Raw genomic sequence first — 16,884 nt, forward strand, 5'->3', positions numbered from 1 at the left:
ATGCCCAAGGTGTGAAGGAGACGTGAACAGTTGATGGAGTTTGGAGAGCAGCGTCTCTTTCCTGCTCTTTAGTCACCTGGAGAGGATCAACAACAATTGATTTATAGCACTATATATAGTACTGTTTATAGTTATAATGACCTCAAACTCAGAGAGTTTTTATTACAGAAAGAAAACGTTTTCTCAGAAAATCACGAGGAAGCTTTAAAGGCTGTAAAAGCCACAGAAAATAAAGCAGACTGTCAAAGAGCTGAAATCTCACATTTCCCATGTTGGAAGTCTGATTTGTCTCTTTGGTCAGATTCTGGGAGGCTTTAGCTTTAATCTGGAGGTCAAATATCTGGAACAGGTGGAGAAATGACTCTGAAATCGTCGAGTGAAATGTTGAAAAAGGCTTTTGTCGACCGTTAGTAGATCGTAGATCTTTAAGAATATTTTTGGTGTTTAATTGATGCGAAAAGAAGCGCCTGAGGAGCAACCATGGCAACCGCCGATCCTTACGAAAAGTGCGTACGCACAAATTAGTGGCGTACGCACTTTTCCACGCACCAGTTCAGATGGACCGATCGTGAAGTGACCGTGGAAATCAGTGACTTTTGTTCAAGTCATTGGTGGAAATGAGCGACGTTCACAGAATCAGAACAGAGTCAGCGACACCTAGAGGCTCTGCTAGGAACTGAGAAGGATGGGACGACTGAGAGGGGACACAGAGGACAGAGGAAAGTCTCACCAGGGGGGACCCAGAGGACAGAGGAAAGTCTCACCTGAGGAGGACACAGAGGACAGAGGAAAGTCTCACCTGAGGAGGACACAGAGGGACGTCTCATCCAAACATTTATATTGTATTTTAGTCTAAATACTTTGCACCATTTGCATCATAAAGATAAATAAAATAAAACAAAATGTTATTTAGATTTTATATAACATGCAGCCAGTCTTACTGCTGATGGATTGTTTCAAACAAAAAGAAAAACAGATCTATTTCTTTGAAGATCAGTATAAAATGAAGCTTTATTTTAGCCAAAAGTTCTTTCTTTAAACATAATGAATAATACTGTTATTAGGCTTTATTTAATTACTGTCTTTGTGGAAGAACAGATTGTTTTCTCAGATAAAATGTTAAAGTTTTATTCTGCATTTTCTGACCTGACAGGATGTTTAACCCAGATTTTAGAGTCGTCCTCCACTTTATATGAGAACAAACACTGGGGGGCAGCTTTCTGCTTTTTGAATTAATGTGTTCTTCTGTGAGCTATAAGAAGACTGACATCAGTTATTTAAACATGTTTACATATAAGTCAAAAGATGGGCTGTGTTAATGTGACCAAATCATGTGATTCATCTTTTCAGCTGCCTCAATATCAGTTCACGCTTTATAGGCTCCCTAAATAATCCTCAGAGAGGTTTCTGTCTCTGTGCCGTCCTGGACAGTCCTCAGACGCTCTGATCTGCTCTGCCAGACAAACCAGGACAAATAAAGTCCGTCATTTGGTTTTTAATCACCAGATTGCATCGCCATGAAGGGGACTGATACAAGATGGCTGCCACAGCTGGTTTCTCTCAGCAAACACAATTTTGGCTCCAACTCAGTCAGATATTGAGCTAAAATCTAGTGTGGTAGCAGCTGAGCGTCATCCCAAACACATACTTTGAGCACTAATAGATCACAAAAGATTCTATCTTAAAAACTTTGTATAAAAAAACAGCAGGTGGTCTGTATTACTTCAAGGAATGCAACTTTTATTGTTCTGTATATGCTTTTTGTGATTTAAAGTTATTTTAATTAATATTATTATTGACACAGTCAGTAAATTTTGAATAAACCAAATTATTTATGTATTTATTTCCCATTTTAATGATTTAAAATAGTTTATTTAAACACGGTGTGAGGCCTGAGGTGTGGCGGGTGGAGGAGTGCTGGCCTGACTTGTGGTAGTGTGTAATGTAGTGTAAACACTACAAAAAAATCATTTCTGTTGTTGACAATGACAGTCTTATTATTGCCCTTGATAGTGTAGTGATTGGTCATATGTACTTGCTTTACTCTGGATCACCAATTGTAATAAATTACATTAAACCGTGCCAGATTTTGAGTGGTGACCCGGGTGACCTGGGTGTTTGCATCAGGGTTTCTCACAAAGGACAGACTATCCCTTACACACCACCAGGGGTGGCAGATCTCTTTCCTTGTCAGTGTGTGATGTTATTGTATTTTTTTAAGTTACAAACGTAAAAAAATTTAAAAACTTTAATTGAAAAACAAAACAAACAAAAACAGCAAACGTTCAGGTTTTTTACTTCCTCAGACTCTGAACTCATTTAGTTGTAGTGAATTCAAATTTAAACACTTAATACATCCCACTTCATCTTGAGTCTTTGTTTTATAGATACACAAATTTAAAAAAAGTTACAAAAAACGCTATAATTTTTTCTTAACATTATTATCATCATTTTTAATATTATTATTATTATCAACAATAATAATAGAAGGGGGACACTTTAACTGAGACACAATGGAGTGATTTCATTCTCAGCCGTTATTGAAATTTAAGGCACTGTTTGCTTTTGATACCCGGATATCCCGAGGAGACAAAATGGTCAGCAAACATCGACATATAATACAATTAAATAATATATATATAATACTATAATATAGTGCATATAATGTTGCATTGTAATTTATATATATATATATATATATAGTATTATATTCTGTTGTATGATACATGTCAAAATCAGCAACTAAAATGCGTAAGAAAACCGACGTCGCTTGTACGCGAGCATTTCGGCATACGCCGGTGATGTTTTCCAACGTACCCAAAAGTTAAAGTTGAAAGAACGCATTGCGTAGAGCTCTCCTATTGGCTAGCTACGCGCAGCGTAACGTTTTCAATAAGCCGCCATATTAGGAAGCCAACCCCCTCTTTCATTCGGTTAAGAAAAGGCAGGATATACTTCCAGGACTGGTATCCAAAGTACGGGCTGCTGCTGAGTGCTTGAGCCGAAGTCGCGACGCTTTTACAAACATCTTGTTTGTTCGCACGGTTTATTTTATTTTATTTTTTTAGCCTCTCTTCAACAATGGCGTCTGTGACTGCAACTCCTACCGGCCAGAGAGGCACGTGCGGCACCAGCACACCACTGAGCCCGACCAGGATAACCAGGCTACAGGAGAAACAACAGCTCCGGGACCTCAACGACCGCCTGGCCGTCTACATCGACAAAGTCCGCAGTTTGGAGTCGGAAAACGCGGTGCTGCATCTGCAAATCACCGAGAAGGAAGAAGTGAGGAGCCGGGAGCTGAGCGGGGTGAAAAGCCTGTACGAGACGGAGTTAGCCGACGCTAGAAGGTCCCTGGATGACTCCGCAAAGGAGCGGGCCTGGCTGCAGATCGAGCTGGGCAAGATCAGATCCGAGCATGAGCAGCTCCAGCAAAAGTAAGACTGGGAGGCGTTTATTCCGGCTCGGTGTGTGCGCGAAGCCCGTCGACGTACTTTGATTTTCGAGCCACTTTCGCAACATGACGCACGTAGAGCGAGGCAGGGCGTCGCGTTCACGGCGAGCCGAACCGGGAGCGTCACTCGGGCTCGGCCCACACTGGGTCCGCCGGGTTTCTACTCAGCCGGAAAGCAGTTTGAAGGCGGGAAAACAAAACAACAACCTCGGGATCGTTTTCTCTTAATATTTGAAACCGAAATCCCGACCAGCGCTGCAGTGATCATACTCACATTTGAATATTTTACTTAAACAACTGGGAAAAATGTCTTTTACTGGATCCTGACTGCATTTGCATAGAAAACACTCATTTAATAGCAAACCTAAAGAACTGGGTCAAACTAAGGAGGGCAAGAGTAAAAACTTGGTCCTAGATAAGGGCTAGTCCTTTCAATATTTATTGAAAGAACACACAAAGAACCTTGATTTTATTCACCTAGAAGAACCAATTACCTTTCCTCTGTGATATATTATATAGATTTTAGAACAAACATACTTCTAAGGAACAAAGAGATCAAATATAAAAATATGCAATTAGCATTAATTTCTTATGCTTTACTCTCCATCATTCTTTTAGTAATAGTAATTATCACAGTTAATTAAAACAGCTAAAAAAATGCAGCTACTAACATTTAATTTTGAAACAAGAATAAAATACAAAGAAAGACTACATTAAAGCAGACTCGCTGTTACTCGGGTGCATGTTAACTCAAGTCAAATACCCGACATTTCTATCTTAGCTACAAGTTTGTCAACAACTTTCTCTTCTTCCTCGTCAAAATCAGAGATTACTGCGAGATCAGAGCTTTGTTTTCTTGGCTTCGGAATCCCTGTCACAATAAAATTTCACTAAATCGGCTCAGTTTTTGTTTTTTAAAGCATTGGAGGCTTGAACTGGAGGGTCAGATCTGATCCAACTAAGATGTTGTTTTGGCGGCCGGGTAAAATGTAAACAGGGGCCGGCTCTGGCCCACGGGCCTTGACTTTGACACGTGACCTATGTGGAGAAACAGCTGTCAGATTTGCAGCTGCTGACCGAAGTGCAGCTTGAAAACAATCGTTTAGCTGCATTTTTTTTTTTTATAAATGAAGATGTATTCCAATTAAAATAAATGCTCATAAATGTGTCAAATTGTTGTTTTCGTTGTGGTAATCTCATATTACTGTAGTTGGTTCAGTAGTAAAGTGATGTGCAGTAGTGTGGGATGACAGGTGTGCGGCTGCTGTGAGTTCAACAGAGGAAGTATTGTGTGGTCACTAACTTTGGCAGCTGAAGTCAGGTGTCACTCGTGCTGCGCGTTTGCCTGCTTTTGCCTATAGATTCAATAACACACACAATCCTCCGACAGACTAAGGTGGACGATGGTGTTTTTATTTGTCTGGCTTACCAAAGTATGTCATGAGCCAATGAATGGATTTTAATAGAACTCGCAGAAAGTAATGACCAGTCTGGTTCAAAATGGCTCTCCTACGGCCAACTGGCTTTAAAAAAAAACCGCAAACAAAAATTGCGATAACTCGGACAACTTTAAAGGTATTGGCCTAAAATCTGGTGCGTTTGTAGCTGAGAATCATTCACAAGCCTTACTTTCAGTGCTACTCAACATTAGCTGTTGGAGTCGACCCTGCTTGTTGGCGAAATACCTCACACGCCACTTAATGGATTTTAATTAATCTTTCACAAAGTAGTTACTAGACGTACATTTCTAATCGATTTAAGTTTTGGAGTCAGCCTAATTCAAGATGGATGCCGCAGCTAATCGACATCAGCCAACACAAAAGTGGTTAGAACTCAGTCAGATTCACAAATACTGAGCTAAAATGTGATGTGGTGGTAACTGAGTCATACCTGACACGTATTCCTGAAAGTGACAGATGGCGCATCACATTATTTACAAAATGGCATCAACTCAGTCATTTCTAAACTGAAGATGAGCTTAATGTTAAGCATTTAATTTATTTCTTCACTCCCAGTAATACTCCCCTACCCGCCACGGCTGAAATAACCCCTTATAATGCTGACTGGGCTAGGCAATACAACCTAAAACTGATATATTGATAATTTAAGGCTTGGTAGCAAACCTGCCGTAGGCTCTTTATCCTCCCAGTGGACAAATTCTGCTCCACATCATTTGTACATTGATGCATGTAGCAGTGACCCCAGTAGTCAAAGCTTTTGCACACCAGTTTATATGGAAATAAGGATGTAGTAGTTTATGATCGTCAAGCTGTGAATTGCTCTGCGTATAGTTTCAATGAAATTACTGAGTAACTTAGTATCTTAACACACCATAAGGTTTGGTGTGAGTGATATCTTTCAAAACAGTTCTGCGAAGTTCTGACCAGATGTGAAGCCACAGTGAGAGGAAACAATTGGTATTTAGTTTTTGTCACAGTCAGTGTTGTGGCACAATACTGGGATGTAAGTGCAAATGTTTTATTTGGGATTTTAAAAATGGAAATGTTCAGTTTGTAACAACGATTGTTTTATTAAGATACTGTCTGCTGTAGTGGCCAATAGGTTTTATGGTGACACAAATGTTTTAAGGCTTTAGTATTTTTAGGTTATCTTTACATGTTCCTAAGGTATACTGAGGAACAATGTAAAACATTGCAAAGGTTTCAGAGACATTTTATTAGCAAATACATCAGATTTATGTGGAGTCATTATTTACAGTGTTGGCAGTTTTCCTTTTTATGCTGACATCGAGTTCAGAGCCAAACCCTGACTGATGAGGATCCATTTTTTTTCATCACCTGTTGTTGATTTCTGGTTATCCACCCGTTTTCCAGACTTGACTACAGGTTCTCAAAGGGGGTTAAGATTTGGGGAGTTTCCTGGCCAAGGGTCCAGAGTATCAGTGTTGAGCCACTTTTGCATTCACATGATTTTCCACCATGCCGGAGAATGCACAGTTCATCGTCATCCTGGACGTCCTGAAACAATTGAGCCTCTTGTGAAGCTCTCGACGATCCAAAAATTGCATCAAAATGGACTCGCATACAAGAAACTTGCTGCTCAGAATGCTGCCATTTTAAGACTAATTTTTAACGTCCATTGGGAGGAAATTAATTCCTATTTTCCCCAATGTTTACGCACACTCATGAGAGGAAGCACAGTGTTGCTCTTCTACATTTTCACTATAGATCTCACACACACACACACACACACACACACACACACACACACACAGTACTTCAGCTGTGATGATCTTGTTTGTCTTGAAACTGATTCAGTGCAGAAAAAAAAGGAGACAGACTTCCAGGAGAAGAATGACAGAGTTTTGGATTATCGAAGGACAAACTGTTCTACCCCGACTGACCAAACACAGACTTTCAGGTTGTTATCCTGTTCAGTTCAAAATCTCGATTCAAGCTCGGACTTCTCCTTGTCGCAGTAAAAACAGCGCCCTGTAACCAGCTGCTACAGACATCATGTCTTTGAACATGAAAGGGGTTTGTTCGTGTTTACAGAGAGAAAAGTTATCAGGAATTTCACCAGCTTTTCTGCTAGTATGAGAACGGGGGGAAAAGTTTGGAGCCGCTGCTCTTAAAAACTACTTTGCTCTGAGCATACAGTTCAGTGTTATTTATTTGAATATACATACATAAATGAAAAAAAAAGCCCTCAGAACAAAAACGACATCAGATTCCCAGCTCTCAGCTTGTATCACTGGGTTTGGGATTAAAGTGATCTGTTAGATTAGCTGCAGCTGGGCAGAATGATTTTCCACCCCTGTGCGCTGGGATTACCATGGGTGGGTGAGCCGTTTGCTGGAGCGAGCGAACTATGAGAGGAATGCAGCGTAGTGCATCCGGTTTTTTACATTTTACTGAGACGCTTCCGTTGGCAGATTCAAACTGTTTTTTTCTACAAGCTCTCTCTTTACGGGAACACACAACAAGATCACACCTGACCTGACACACAGCAAATACCTGGCATGCCTGGAGATAACATTTATCACACAAACTCTTCAGATTGAAGTAAAGATTACAGCAGCTAACTGAGACCTTCTCCTGATGACGTCTTACGCTGCAAAAGAGCACACAGATAAATAGTTGGAAAACTAAGTTTATTCACTATTTAATGTTATACTTCATTTCTCTAACTCTCCACTCAAGTTTGCACATTTGATTCAGTGTCGTCCGTCTAGCTCAGGATGGAACGACTGTGTTTGATGCAGTTAAAACTTCACCCAGACTTTTAATGATCTCCTTTCTTTGAACATGTGCAAAACATATTGACAGCCTCGAGCTATTAAAGCTTCCCCCGCCAGACAACACACCCTCCCTCCATGCATTCAGAAACTAAGATTGTCCTTCATACTTTTCCTGCTGAGCTTCTAGGTTTTTATTGTCTCATCAGTCAGAAGAGGTTATGTAGACAAGCCTTCCCAGTTTGTCCAAACAGTCAGCTGTGTGTAGTGCTAACAGTAGGTGACCAGCGTGCAACAACATGTGGGTTGCTTGGCTGTAGCTTCCATCAGTAGTTTGCCTTGCGATCCAGCAGAGGGTGCTCTTTAATTGGTGTGTTTTAGTGCTTGTCCTCTTTGGTTTTTAGTAAACGAAGCTAAATATTTTGCTTGACACAAAAAGAAAGGTGGGGATTCCAGCAATGAGTGTGTATATTGTAACAATTTGATTTTATTTGGGGATAAATTGGAGCCATAGCATTTCTTGTGGTATTTTGTCCTCTTGCCAGCTACAACAAGAAGGACACTGAAGCGGCAGCAGCCCAGGCCAGACTGAAGGACTTGGAGGCTCAGATGAACTCCAAAGAGGCCGTGTTGGCTACAGCGCTGTCCGAGAAGAGGAGCCTGGAAGCGACGCTCGCTGAGCTGCAGGAGCAGCTTCAGGATGTAAAAACACTGCTCTCAATTAAACATCTTCTCCTTTACTATTTAAACATAATCATTTGACAACCTGAACCTCTTTTTGTCTGTGGCATTAGTTGGATACAGGGCTTGCTCAGGCCAAGAAGCAGCTTGCAGATGAGATGCTTCTGCGCATCGACCTGGAAAACCGCTGTCAAAGTCTGACGGAGGAAATGGACTTCCGAAAGAGCATGCACGTCGAGGTGAGGCTACGACTTAAGTCACTGGCGAGTGCTGCAGCTGCAGGAGAGTGTACACTCGCCTTTTATTTCCTCGTCATGTGACCTGCGAGTGGCAGTATTTAAAAACATACAAAGTATATTTAAAGCAGCACAACCTGCACACAACTCACATCTCTTAAAAATGCCTCTAGAAAATATTTTCATGTAATGCAGACACAAAAATTAGGAAAATAGAAGTGCTTTTATTTATAGTTCTCAGGTTGTGTGACTCTAAAATAACCGAGTACCCTCCTAAGTCTATTTAGTTTGGAAAACAAGCACTCCTGGTCTATTTGTCTGTGGTTTCTTGCTGAGTTGCTGTGCATGCAAGTGGATACATATCTATTAAGTTTGTTATTTACTGTTTAAGAAAATCAAACTTCCTAGAGCCTGAAAAGTCATTGAGAAATGAAAACCTCTTTAGCTTTCCCTTTGTAAAGCTAAACAGTTGCAACATAACAAAGTTGAGCTGCTTGGACCACTGAGTGATGTCCGCTCTGTCCTGCAGGAGGTGAAGGAGGCCCGGCAGCGCTACGAAACCCGACTGGTGGAGGTGGACTCTGGACGGAAGGAAGAGTATGAATACAAACTGACACAAGCGCTGGTCGACATGAGGGCTCAGAATGAGGAGCAGATCAAGATCTACAAGGACAGCTTGGAGGGCACCTATAAAACCAAAGTATGACACACACACACACACACACACAGTATGTAAACACACCCATCTTATATAGAAACATTGAGGTGAAATTAAAGTAATCTTCCCTGCCTATGAGCTGTATCAGTGGAGGCTAAGTGTACTTTACCACTGGGTTTTATTTTGAAAGTGTCAAGTATGTTATGCAGTGTTAGTCAGGACACACCTCTTCTTTCATTGTGAACCAGGGTGTGTTTCCTGACTTATCACTGGTACGATTGTAGAAAATACTTTTCTTAGATTGTATCAGAAACATGTCAGTGGATTAGAAATGAGTCGGTGTTGTTGCTGCAGGATGAAGCGGGTCTGCAAAGCAAAAATACGCCCCATTCATGTTTAAACATGGCTTTGAGACCACCTCACTCGAGGGGTATTCCAGAAAGCAGGTTTAGTGAAAACTCAGAGGAAGATGACCCTGAGTGTAGGGAAACTCTTCCAGAAAGAGAAGCAAGTGAAACTCAGTTTATCACCATGGTAACAGACTCTGTGAACTAAACCTGCTTACTGGCAGGTTTGCTGTAAGAAACCAAGTGTCTGCCTGTCCGAGACGAGCTGCTCATTTGTAATGAATCCGACTGATATTGCAGCAGAGTTCCTTCATACAACCTGATATCAGGAGATTGGATTTGCTGTCTTTCTCAATTCCTTTTTTTATGTTGTTTAAACTGTGTTGCTACTTTTAGATGGCTTATCATAGTACCGTTCTCCGTCCACACATGGGTAATATAACAATCAGAACAGAGTCCGGTCATTACAGTGAGATATATTATGCAGAAACTAACTTGCTAAGTAAAGTGCCTCCACAAGCATCACAAAATAAGGACAAATAATTCACATTTATTTGAGCTTCTTATTCCCAACCTACCAATGAAGCAGTTTTGAATTTATTAATCCACTGACTCTGACCGGCGTTCTTGTAAAAGAAATTCTGGGTCCACTTTCCTGATTCTGTGGTCTAAATACAAATTTTCTTTTTGTTTTTCATAGTCTCAGAAAACGCTGCCTGAGAGATTAACTAATGTTCATTACTGTTTAGTGGTTAATATAAAAAGATTAAGCATCCTGTTAAATTCTTTCAACTTTACAAGCTTGTAAATCAAACCTGTCGTCACTGACCATTATTATTTTTAAAGTAGTTTCAGTAATTAATATAAACCATAAAACCAGTTTATGATTTTGAGAATATTATTTTACTGACACATTCCTGTAAACTTTCTTTTCCAAATAATCATTTTGACTAATTGTCATACGAATGTGACTCATTTAATCATTTTAATTATTTACCATTAAAGCTAAAAATTAAATTATTACTAAAAACAGTCTACATGAATTAAAGCTTATCTGAGCTGCGACGTTATCAGCTGCGCCTTTCTTCAAACGTACTTATCTTATCTCACTTGGTATTTAGAAACAGCCCGACTGTTTTTCTCTGCCGTTGCCATGGTGAATCAAGGTGTTGGCGATCCGATGATAATGGCCTTGTATTGCACATGTGTACGCTCTTACCTCAAAGTTAAGAAACTCTGAGATATTTAACCATAAAGTAATTATCCTTTGTGAAAGTTTCCTGCTCAGAGTAAGTTAACTCAGAGTTGATGGATAAACTCTGAGTTTGTTAAACATCCTTCCTGGAATATGCCTCGGAACATTGTCAAACATGGAGGGATTTGAACCCACTCAGTTGAGATTTGGCCCTTTGTGTCCCAGCTCGTGGTAAATCGATGTTTGAGCTTTCTGAAAGCTTATAAAAGACCAACACTGTTAGCTAAAATATCAGTTTTCAGTGTCTTTAACTGTAATTAAGCCTAAAAATAGACCAGCAGATATTTGTTCCTCATTGAAAAACACAATATAACTAAATTTAAGATCAGTTCCTTTCTGTGTACATCTAACATAAACCTGACTGGTGATGAGAAACGTCACTAAGTTTTATTTTGTATAGTTATGACTTTTGTGTTCCTCGACTCATGATCCAATGTCTCACATGGCAGATGTGAATTCATTAATGTTACAGATGTTCACCTTAGTTGTATTGAACGGTGTGGTCCCATTAGGTCGCTGCTGGAGGCGTTCTATTTTTAAGTTGTCGCTTCTATTTTTTGTGAAGGAAGCTACGATGAACTGATTAGGTTAAAGTTGTTCACGTTTCAGGAAACTGGTTTTAGCTGCTAATGAAGAGTGTGCTGAAATGGTTAGAATAAATGATGCCCTGACACTGGTTGGTCAACAAAATGCCAACTCTTGGCATCATAAAAAAGTCTGCCATGTGACTGGTTTGCATAGGCTTCCAACCATAAGATGAGTGTCGTTCTTTAACATTTCTGGCCTTAATGCAAGAATATCTGGAAAACATATTTATATTTGCCGATCTGCTTTCATTGTGCTTCCTGTAATATGTTGACAGGCCAGTTTTAAATAATCTTCACCTGCAATTACGCAAGTTCACAACAATCTGAAGTAAAACTGCGAGTTGCAAGAGCGAGAACGAATAAGCCTTTACTAACTTCCTGCACGTCCGGAAGTGGCTCGCACGTCTCAGTTCCTCTTTTCAAGCTGCGGAGAGAACGTCGAGTTGATGACGCTGACGGTTTTTGAACTCTGTTGTCCTCAGCTCGAAGACCTGCAACGTTTCTCTGAGATGAACGGCGCATCAGCCAACATGGCCCGAGAGGATCTCAGAGAGTCTGCCCTGAGGATTGAGAGCCTCACCGCCCAGCTGTCAGGACTGCAGAAGGAGGTTGGAGCTCATCTTATCACAAAGTTTCTATTTGTTTTAAAAAAAAAATTGTTTTTTTTTTTAGATAGTTGTGTTTACAAAAACCCTCAGGCTGATATGCACTTGTGAAGAACTTCCTGTCTGGGTCAAATGATCTCTTTGTAGTGGCTTTTGACAATGTCAAGACCCATTAATTATATACAAGCTGAAATGTGAAAAAATATATATTTATTGTATGCCTTTATGAAATCATTTTAGTTTTATGATGTTAAAATCAGAACTTTTAAATTGTGGCAAAATGTAGAAGCTACAAAATTAATTATTAGGTTCATTTTTTTTTCCTTAAAGCCTTTATCTTGTGGCTGAATGGATCTCGATCTGTGTTCTCAGGATTAACTATGTGCACACAGTTTGTAAAATAGAGCTGAGGTGTGACAGACATTCTGAGACATTTCAGGCATGCTGAAGTAATATTCCAAAGAATTACTTTTTGTAACTCTGGTTTAGTAGAGAACAAATGTTGTATTTAATTACGTTTTGTCAAGAGCGCAAACCACAATATACATGTTTATATTCTTTAAATATTTTCCACTGGGGTAATTATAATCTACAAGATTAGGAATGTGATAAATGAGGACGTAGATGATGAAGATGCAGTTGGAACACCTTTCAGCTGACATCTTTTTTTATCTTTTAAACTGTTTCATTTTATTTATTTATGTATTTATTTTGCTGCCACCTAAATCGCCACATTGGCCTTTCTGTTGGAAACATTAACTTTCTAAAAATAGCTCATTTCACATTACGGTTCTGGTGTATAGCCTCAAAGACAAGCTCCTTTGTCTTGAAAGTGTTGTATGAAAGAGGCTATAGTATTTCAGGTCAGTCCGCATTGTTGTTGAGATGACCTACTTCAAGTGTCTGTTAAAAATGTCATCTTGGATCTGTCGTTTGCCTGTTGTGTCAAACTGCTCCTGAGACCCTAATCTTCTTGTATACATTCAGACCCGTGGCTGGCGAGATCGTATCGCAGAGCTCGAGGCAGCTTTGGGGCAGGAGAAAGACACGAGCCGCAAACTGCTGGCCGACAAGGACCTGGAGCTGCAAGAGATTCAAGCCAAGATGCAGCAGCAGCTGAACGAGTACGAACAGCTGCTGGATGTGAAACTGGCCTTGGACATGGAGATCAATGCTTACCGCAAACTCCTGGAGGGAGAGGAAGAAAGGTAACCAACCACGAACCTGCAACCACATTCATAAAGTTCCTGTTCCATCCGAGCTGCCGTACATTGAGCTCACACTGGTCTTTCCCTCCCCCCCAGACTGAAGCTGTCTCCGAGTCCTTCATCCCGTGTCACAGTATCTCGAGCCTCGTCCAGCAGTCGCAGTGTTCGGACCGCTCAAGGAAAGAGGAAGCGCATCGACGTAGAGGAACAGGAAGCCAGTAGCTCGGTGTCCATCGCTCACTCCGCTTCAGCCACAGGACCCATCTGCATCGACGAGATCGACACCGACGGCAAGTTCATCTGCCTCCACAACGCTGAAGATGAAGTAAGCTCCTTTGGTTTAGCCGCTGCACGTTTCAAGTTGCATAGCTTTGAAGAATGTGCGCTGACATGGTTTAAATGTTTTTGTTTTCCTGCGTGTGTCAGGACCAGGCCATGGTGGGGTACGAGATGGTGAAGACTATTGGAAATGCTTCAGCCACCTATAAGTTTACACCCAAATATGTCCTGAAGGCTGGACAGAAAGTCATGGTAGGAGCTTACCTTTTTAAGATTCTTACTTTTAGTTTTTTTCTCTCAACCTTCTCTGGACCGCAGGAGTTTGAATGCAACAGTTGTAACTCACAGCAGATTAGACTTTAGATTTTATAAGCACTAATGTCAGCATTTTGTCAGTATAACGACATGTGGGGTGCTAGGGTGACTGCAGCTTGGTGTTTACTGTGTGCAGATTTGGGCGACTGATGCTGGTGTGAGCTCCAAACCTCCCACAGACCTGGTGTGGAAGAACCAGTCCTCCTGGGGCCCAGGAGAAGATGTCAGCGTGGTGCTGATGAACCCACAGGGAGAAGTGAGTTTTGTTGCAGCTGTCTGAGTAGATCATAGTGCTGACAAGTATTTGTCATGACTATATTCCTCTGCACTTCTATCCTTTTTGCCCTTTTTACCCACCATTGTTAGGTAAAATCCAATAACGCTTTTTATTTTTATTTACAGGAAGTGGCAAAGAGGACCACCATGTACAAGACATCAGTAGAGCAGGTAGAGGAAGATGACAACGAAATAGAGGTCATCGAGGAAGAGCTGTTCCAACAGCAGGTGAGTTTTAGTTTTTACATCCAGGGCAGATGTGTTTTTGAAGTCTGCAAATAAAAAAAAAATCAGGGTTCTGATGAAGGATCCGGGTCACTGAGAGGACCTCAGCTCCTGATCTGTGGTCGAGATAAAGCAGCCACTGAAGCGTTCGGTCCATGAGAATCAGCACATAATGCAAACACACATTCTCAGGGTTTTCTTAACCGATGGAGTTTATATTTATATACTACATGTTTTCCTCACATGAATGAAACCACAACAGTAGGTAATCTTCCTGATGTTCACAGCTGTTAGAGTGGCTACAGTTTTCTATTACAGGTTTTTTTTCAAGGTGTTCATGTTGTGGTTGTTTTAGATGCATCAGATTTATGTGTTATCTTTTATATATGTAAGGCAAACAATGATCTCAAAACTAGACCAGGATAATCCCTGATTGAGTGTCTGTCAAGCTGACTTAAAATCCTGATTGCATCGCTGAGTTGTTGATACTCTGAGGTTATAAGTAGACCTTTGTGGGGACAAAGTTGTGAAACTTTAACCCTCGTTCACCTGGAGCTTTGTCCTCCACTGACTGTCAGTTTTATTAGTTTATGTTGCACATTAAAGCTGAGTTTGATCGATCCTGGTTCTGGGTCTCACTGTTTTTTATTTATTTATTTTTTATTTGTCACCTCCAAACTTCCTTCAACTTCTGTACCTCTTTCGCCTTCTTCCTGTAGATCTTTTGGTGCTGGTGCCCGTCTATCTTGAACTATTTTAGATTTTTTCAGTAACATCTAGAGGTCTAATAACCTGTTTAAATTTAGAAAAGGGTATATATTGTATGCTGCCAGTTATCATTCTAATATAGAAATCAGGACGGGTCAGAGTTGGATTTGGTCGGTCAGGCTGTACAAAAGTTGAAAAATCTAGAAAGCCACTGGTGGTTCTCTGGTTAATGTTCCTGTATACTAAGAACAAGTGAATTGTCTCACATGTAGGCGTTTCTTCAAACCACAAACTGCAGTGTTCATCATCCAGATAGGAAGATTTAAAGCCTGCTGCTTTAGGAACATGTCAAACATGATGTTATTTGCTTTCAGGGAGGCGCTCATGTTGCCAAGAGAAACTGCGCCATCATGTGATCCACCTCCACCAAGACACCTCCTCCTCTGAGCCCAGCCACTCTGCTGCCAACTATAATAGTACTATTTTTCTATCTTTTGTTTTTTTTTTTAGTGTGTTTCAGCTATAAACATGGTTTTATCTTACTTCATTTGTCTGAATAATCTCACTGCTTTTTGTATATCTTTTTTTTTCCCATCTGAACAACCAAAATAATGTAGTAATTGTTTCCTTAGAAGTCCAGAACTTGTCTTGAGGTCAAGAACAGGACGTCTCTTCGAAGAAGGAGAACGCCATTTTTATAACATGGGTTTTAAAGTCTTTAAATTTGTTGTTTTGAGTGCATTTGTTTTAAATCATTAAAGTTAGGAGAAGCCACAGGTTGAGAGTAATTAGTTAAGGTGGGAGGTTCGTTGTTTTATCGGCTGAAGTCGTCCCGCAGCGACGAAAGGTGAAAGGAGAACCGTTTCCAGCCCTGTTGGAGCAGCGGCTGGCGTAACGAGGCGTCCCAGCAGGTTGGAGCTCGACCGGACAGGAGCCCGTTTCAAAAGCCTTTCCTCGGTGGTAGTTATTTAGCAGTTTAGAAAACAAAATAGCCATGATTGTGTTTGAGGGAATCAGAAGACTGCTTGTTAAAGTTCTCTAAAAGAACAGGATTGAAGGTGAGGGGGGAGACTCCTGGTGGTTATGTAGTCAGACGTTTGTCCTGAGACACTACAAAAAATGGACCTAAAGCATTCATTGGTCTACGCAGAATGTGTGTGGTGGTTTTCTTTCTCGTTTGGAAACTGGATTGACTTGGTAGATTTGACTTCACACACTCATGTCACGCAGCGCCGGAGTTTCTTTACTTACTTTGCAAAACAAAACACCAATAGCCGAATTGTTGATTGTATTACCTTTTGATATTTGAAGTGTTTAATGTACCTTTTGCATCGTGTTTTTATGCATGCTGTAGTTGTCTGTTATCATAGTTGAATGAATAAATGTTTTCTTCTAGTTGCTTTACTTAATTTCTAATGGTGCTTTAAAAATAAAAAAAACTAGGTCCAAGAAGAAACCTCCAGGAATCAGCAGGATACTTAATGTCAGATAAAATCAATCTGTGCTTCCCCATTTAAAAAAAAAAAATCTATTCACCTTTTTGACATCAGAAACGACAGCGATTCAGTTGTTGCCGTCTGCTCAGATTTCATTTTAACCTGCTTTCAACAAGTTCAGCATCTATATTAACATGTTTCTAAATTTTCTGTGTGAAAAATGTTTATTTTAAAACGCGTCACGCAGTTTAATACTGACATTTTCTGGCAAAAGACTGACTACCAGTTCATAATGCTAAAAATACTTTGTTCAACGCTCCATGCTTAGTTTTAAAATTGTTTTTTTTTTCCCTTTCTGTGCTTAGTAATCAATGACAAAATCAATATAATAAAATTGTTCACTACCTTATGATAAG

At 40.3% G+C, this 16,884-nt stretch overlaps 1 protein-coding gene across 1 annotated transcript; it reads left to right on the forward strand.

Moving 5' to 3' along the window:
• Positions 1-2,903: 2,903 nt before the first annotated feature.
• Positions 2,904-16,629, forward strand: lmnb1 (lamin B1). The gene is made up of 11 exons (XM_017434031.3): positions 2,904-3,437; positions 8,198-8,354; positions 8,447-8,572; positions 9,099-9,269; positions 11,899-12,024; positions 13,009-13,229; positions 13,326-13,554; positions 13,656-13,760; positions 13,960-14,079; positions 14,226-14,327; positions 15,407-16,629. Exons 1-11 carry the CDS (start codon positions 3,082-3,084, stop codon positions 15,446-15,448), a joined length of 1,755 nt encoding a protein of 584 aa, XP_017289520.1. The 5' UTR covers positions 2,904-3,081; the 3' UTR covers positions 15,449-16,629.
• The last annotated feature ends 255 nt before the right edge of the window (positions 16,630-16,884 follow it).

Source organism: Kryptolebias marmoratus, linkage group LG14, assembly GCF_001649575.2.
Source record: "Kryptolebias marmoratus isolate JLee-2015 linkage group LG14, ASM164957v2, whole genome shotgun sequence".
Lineage (NCBI taxonomy): Eukaryota > Metazoa > Chordata > Actinopteri > Cyprinodontiformes > Rivulidae > Kryptolebias > Kryptolebias marmoratus.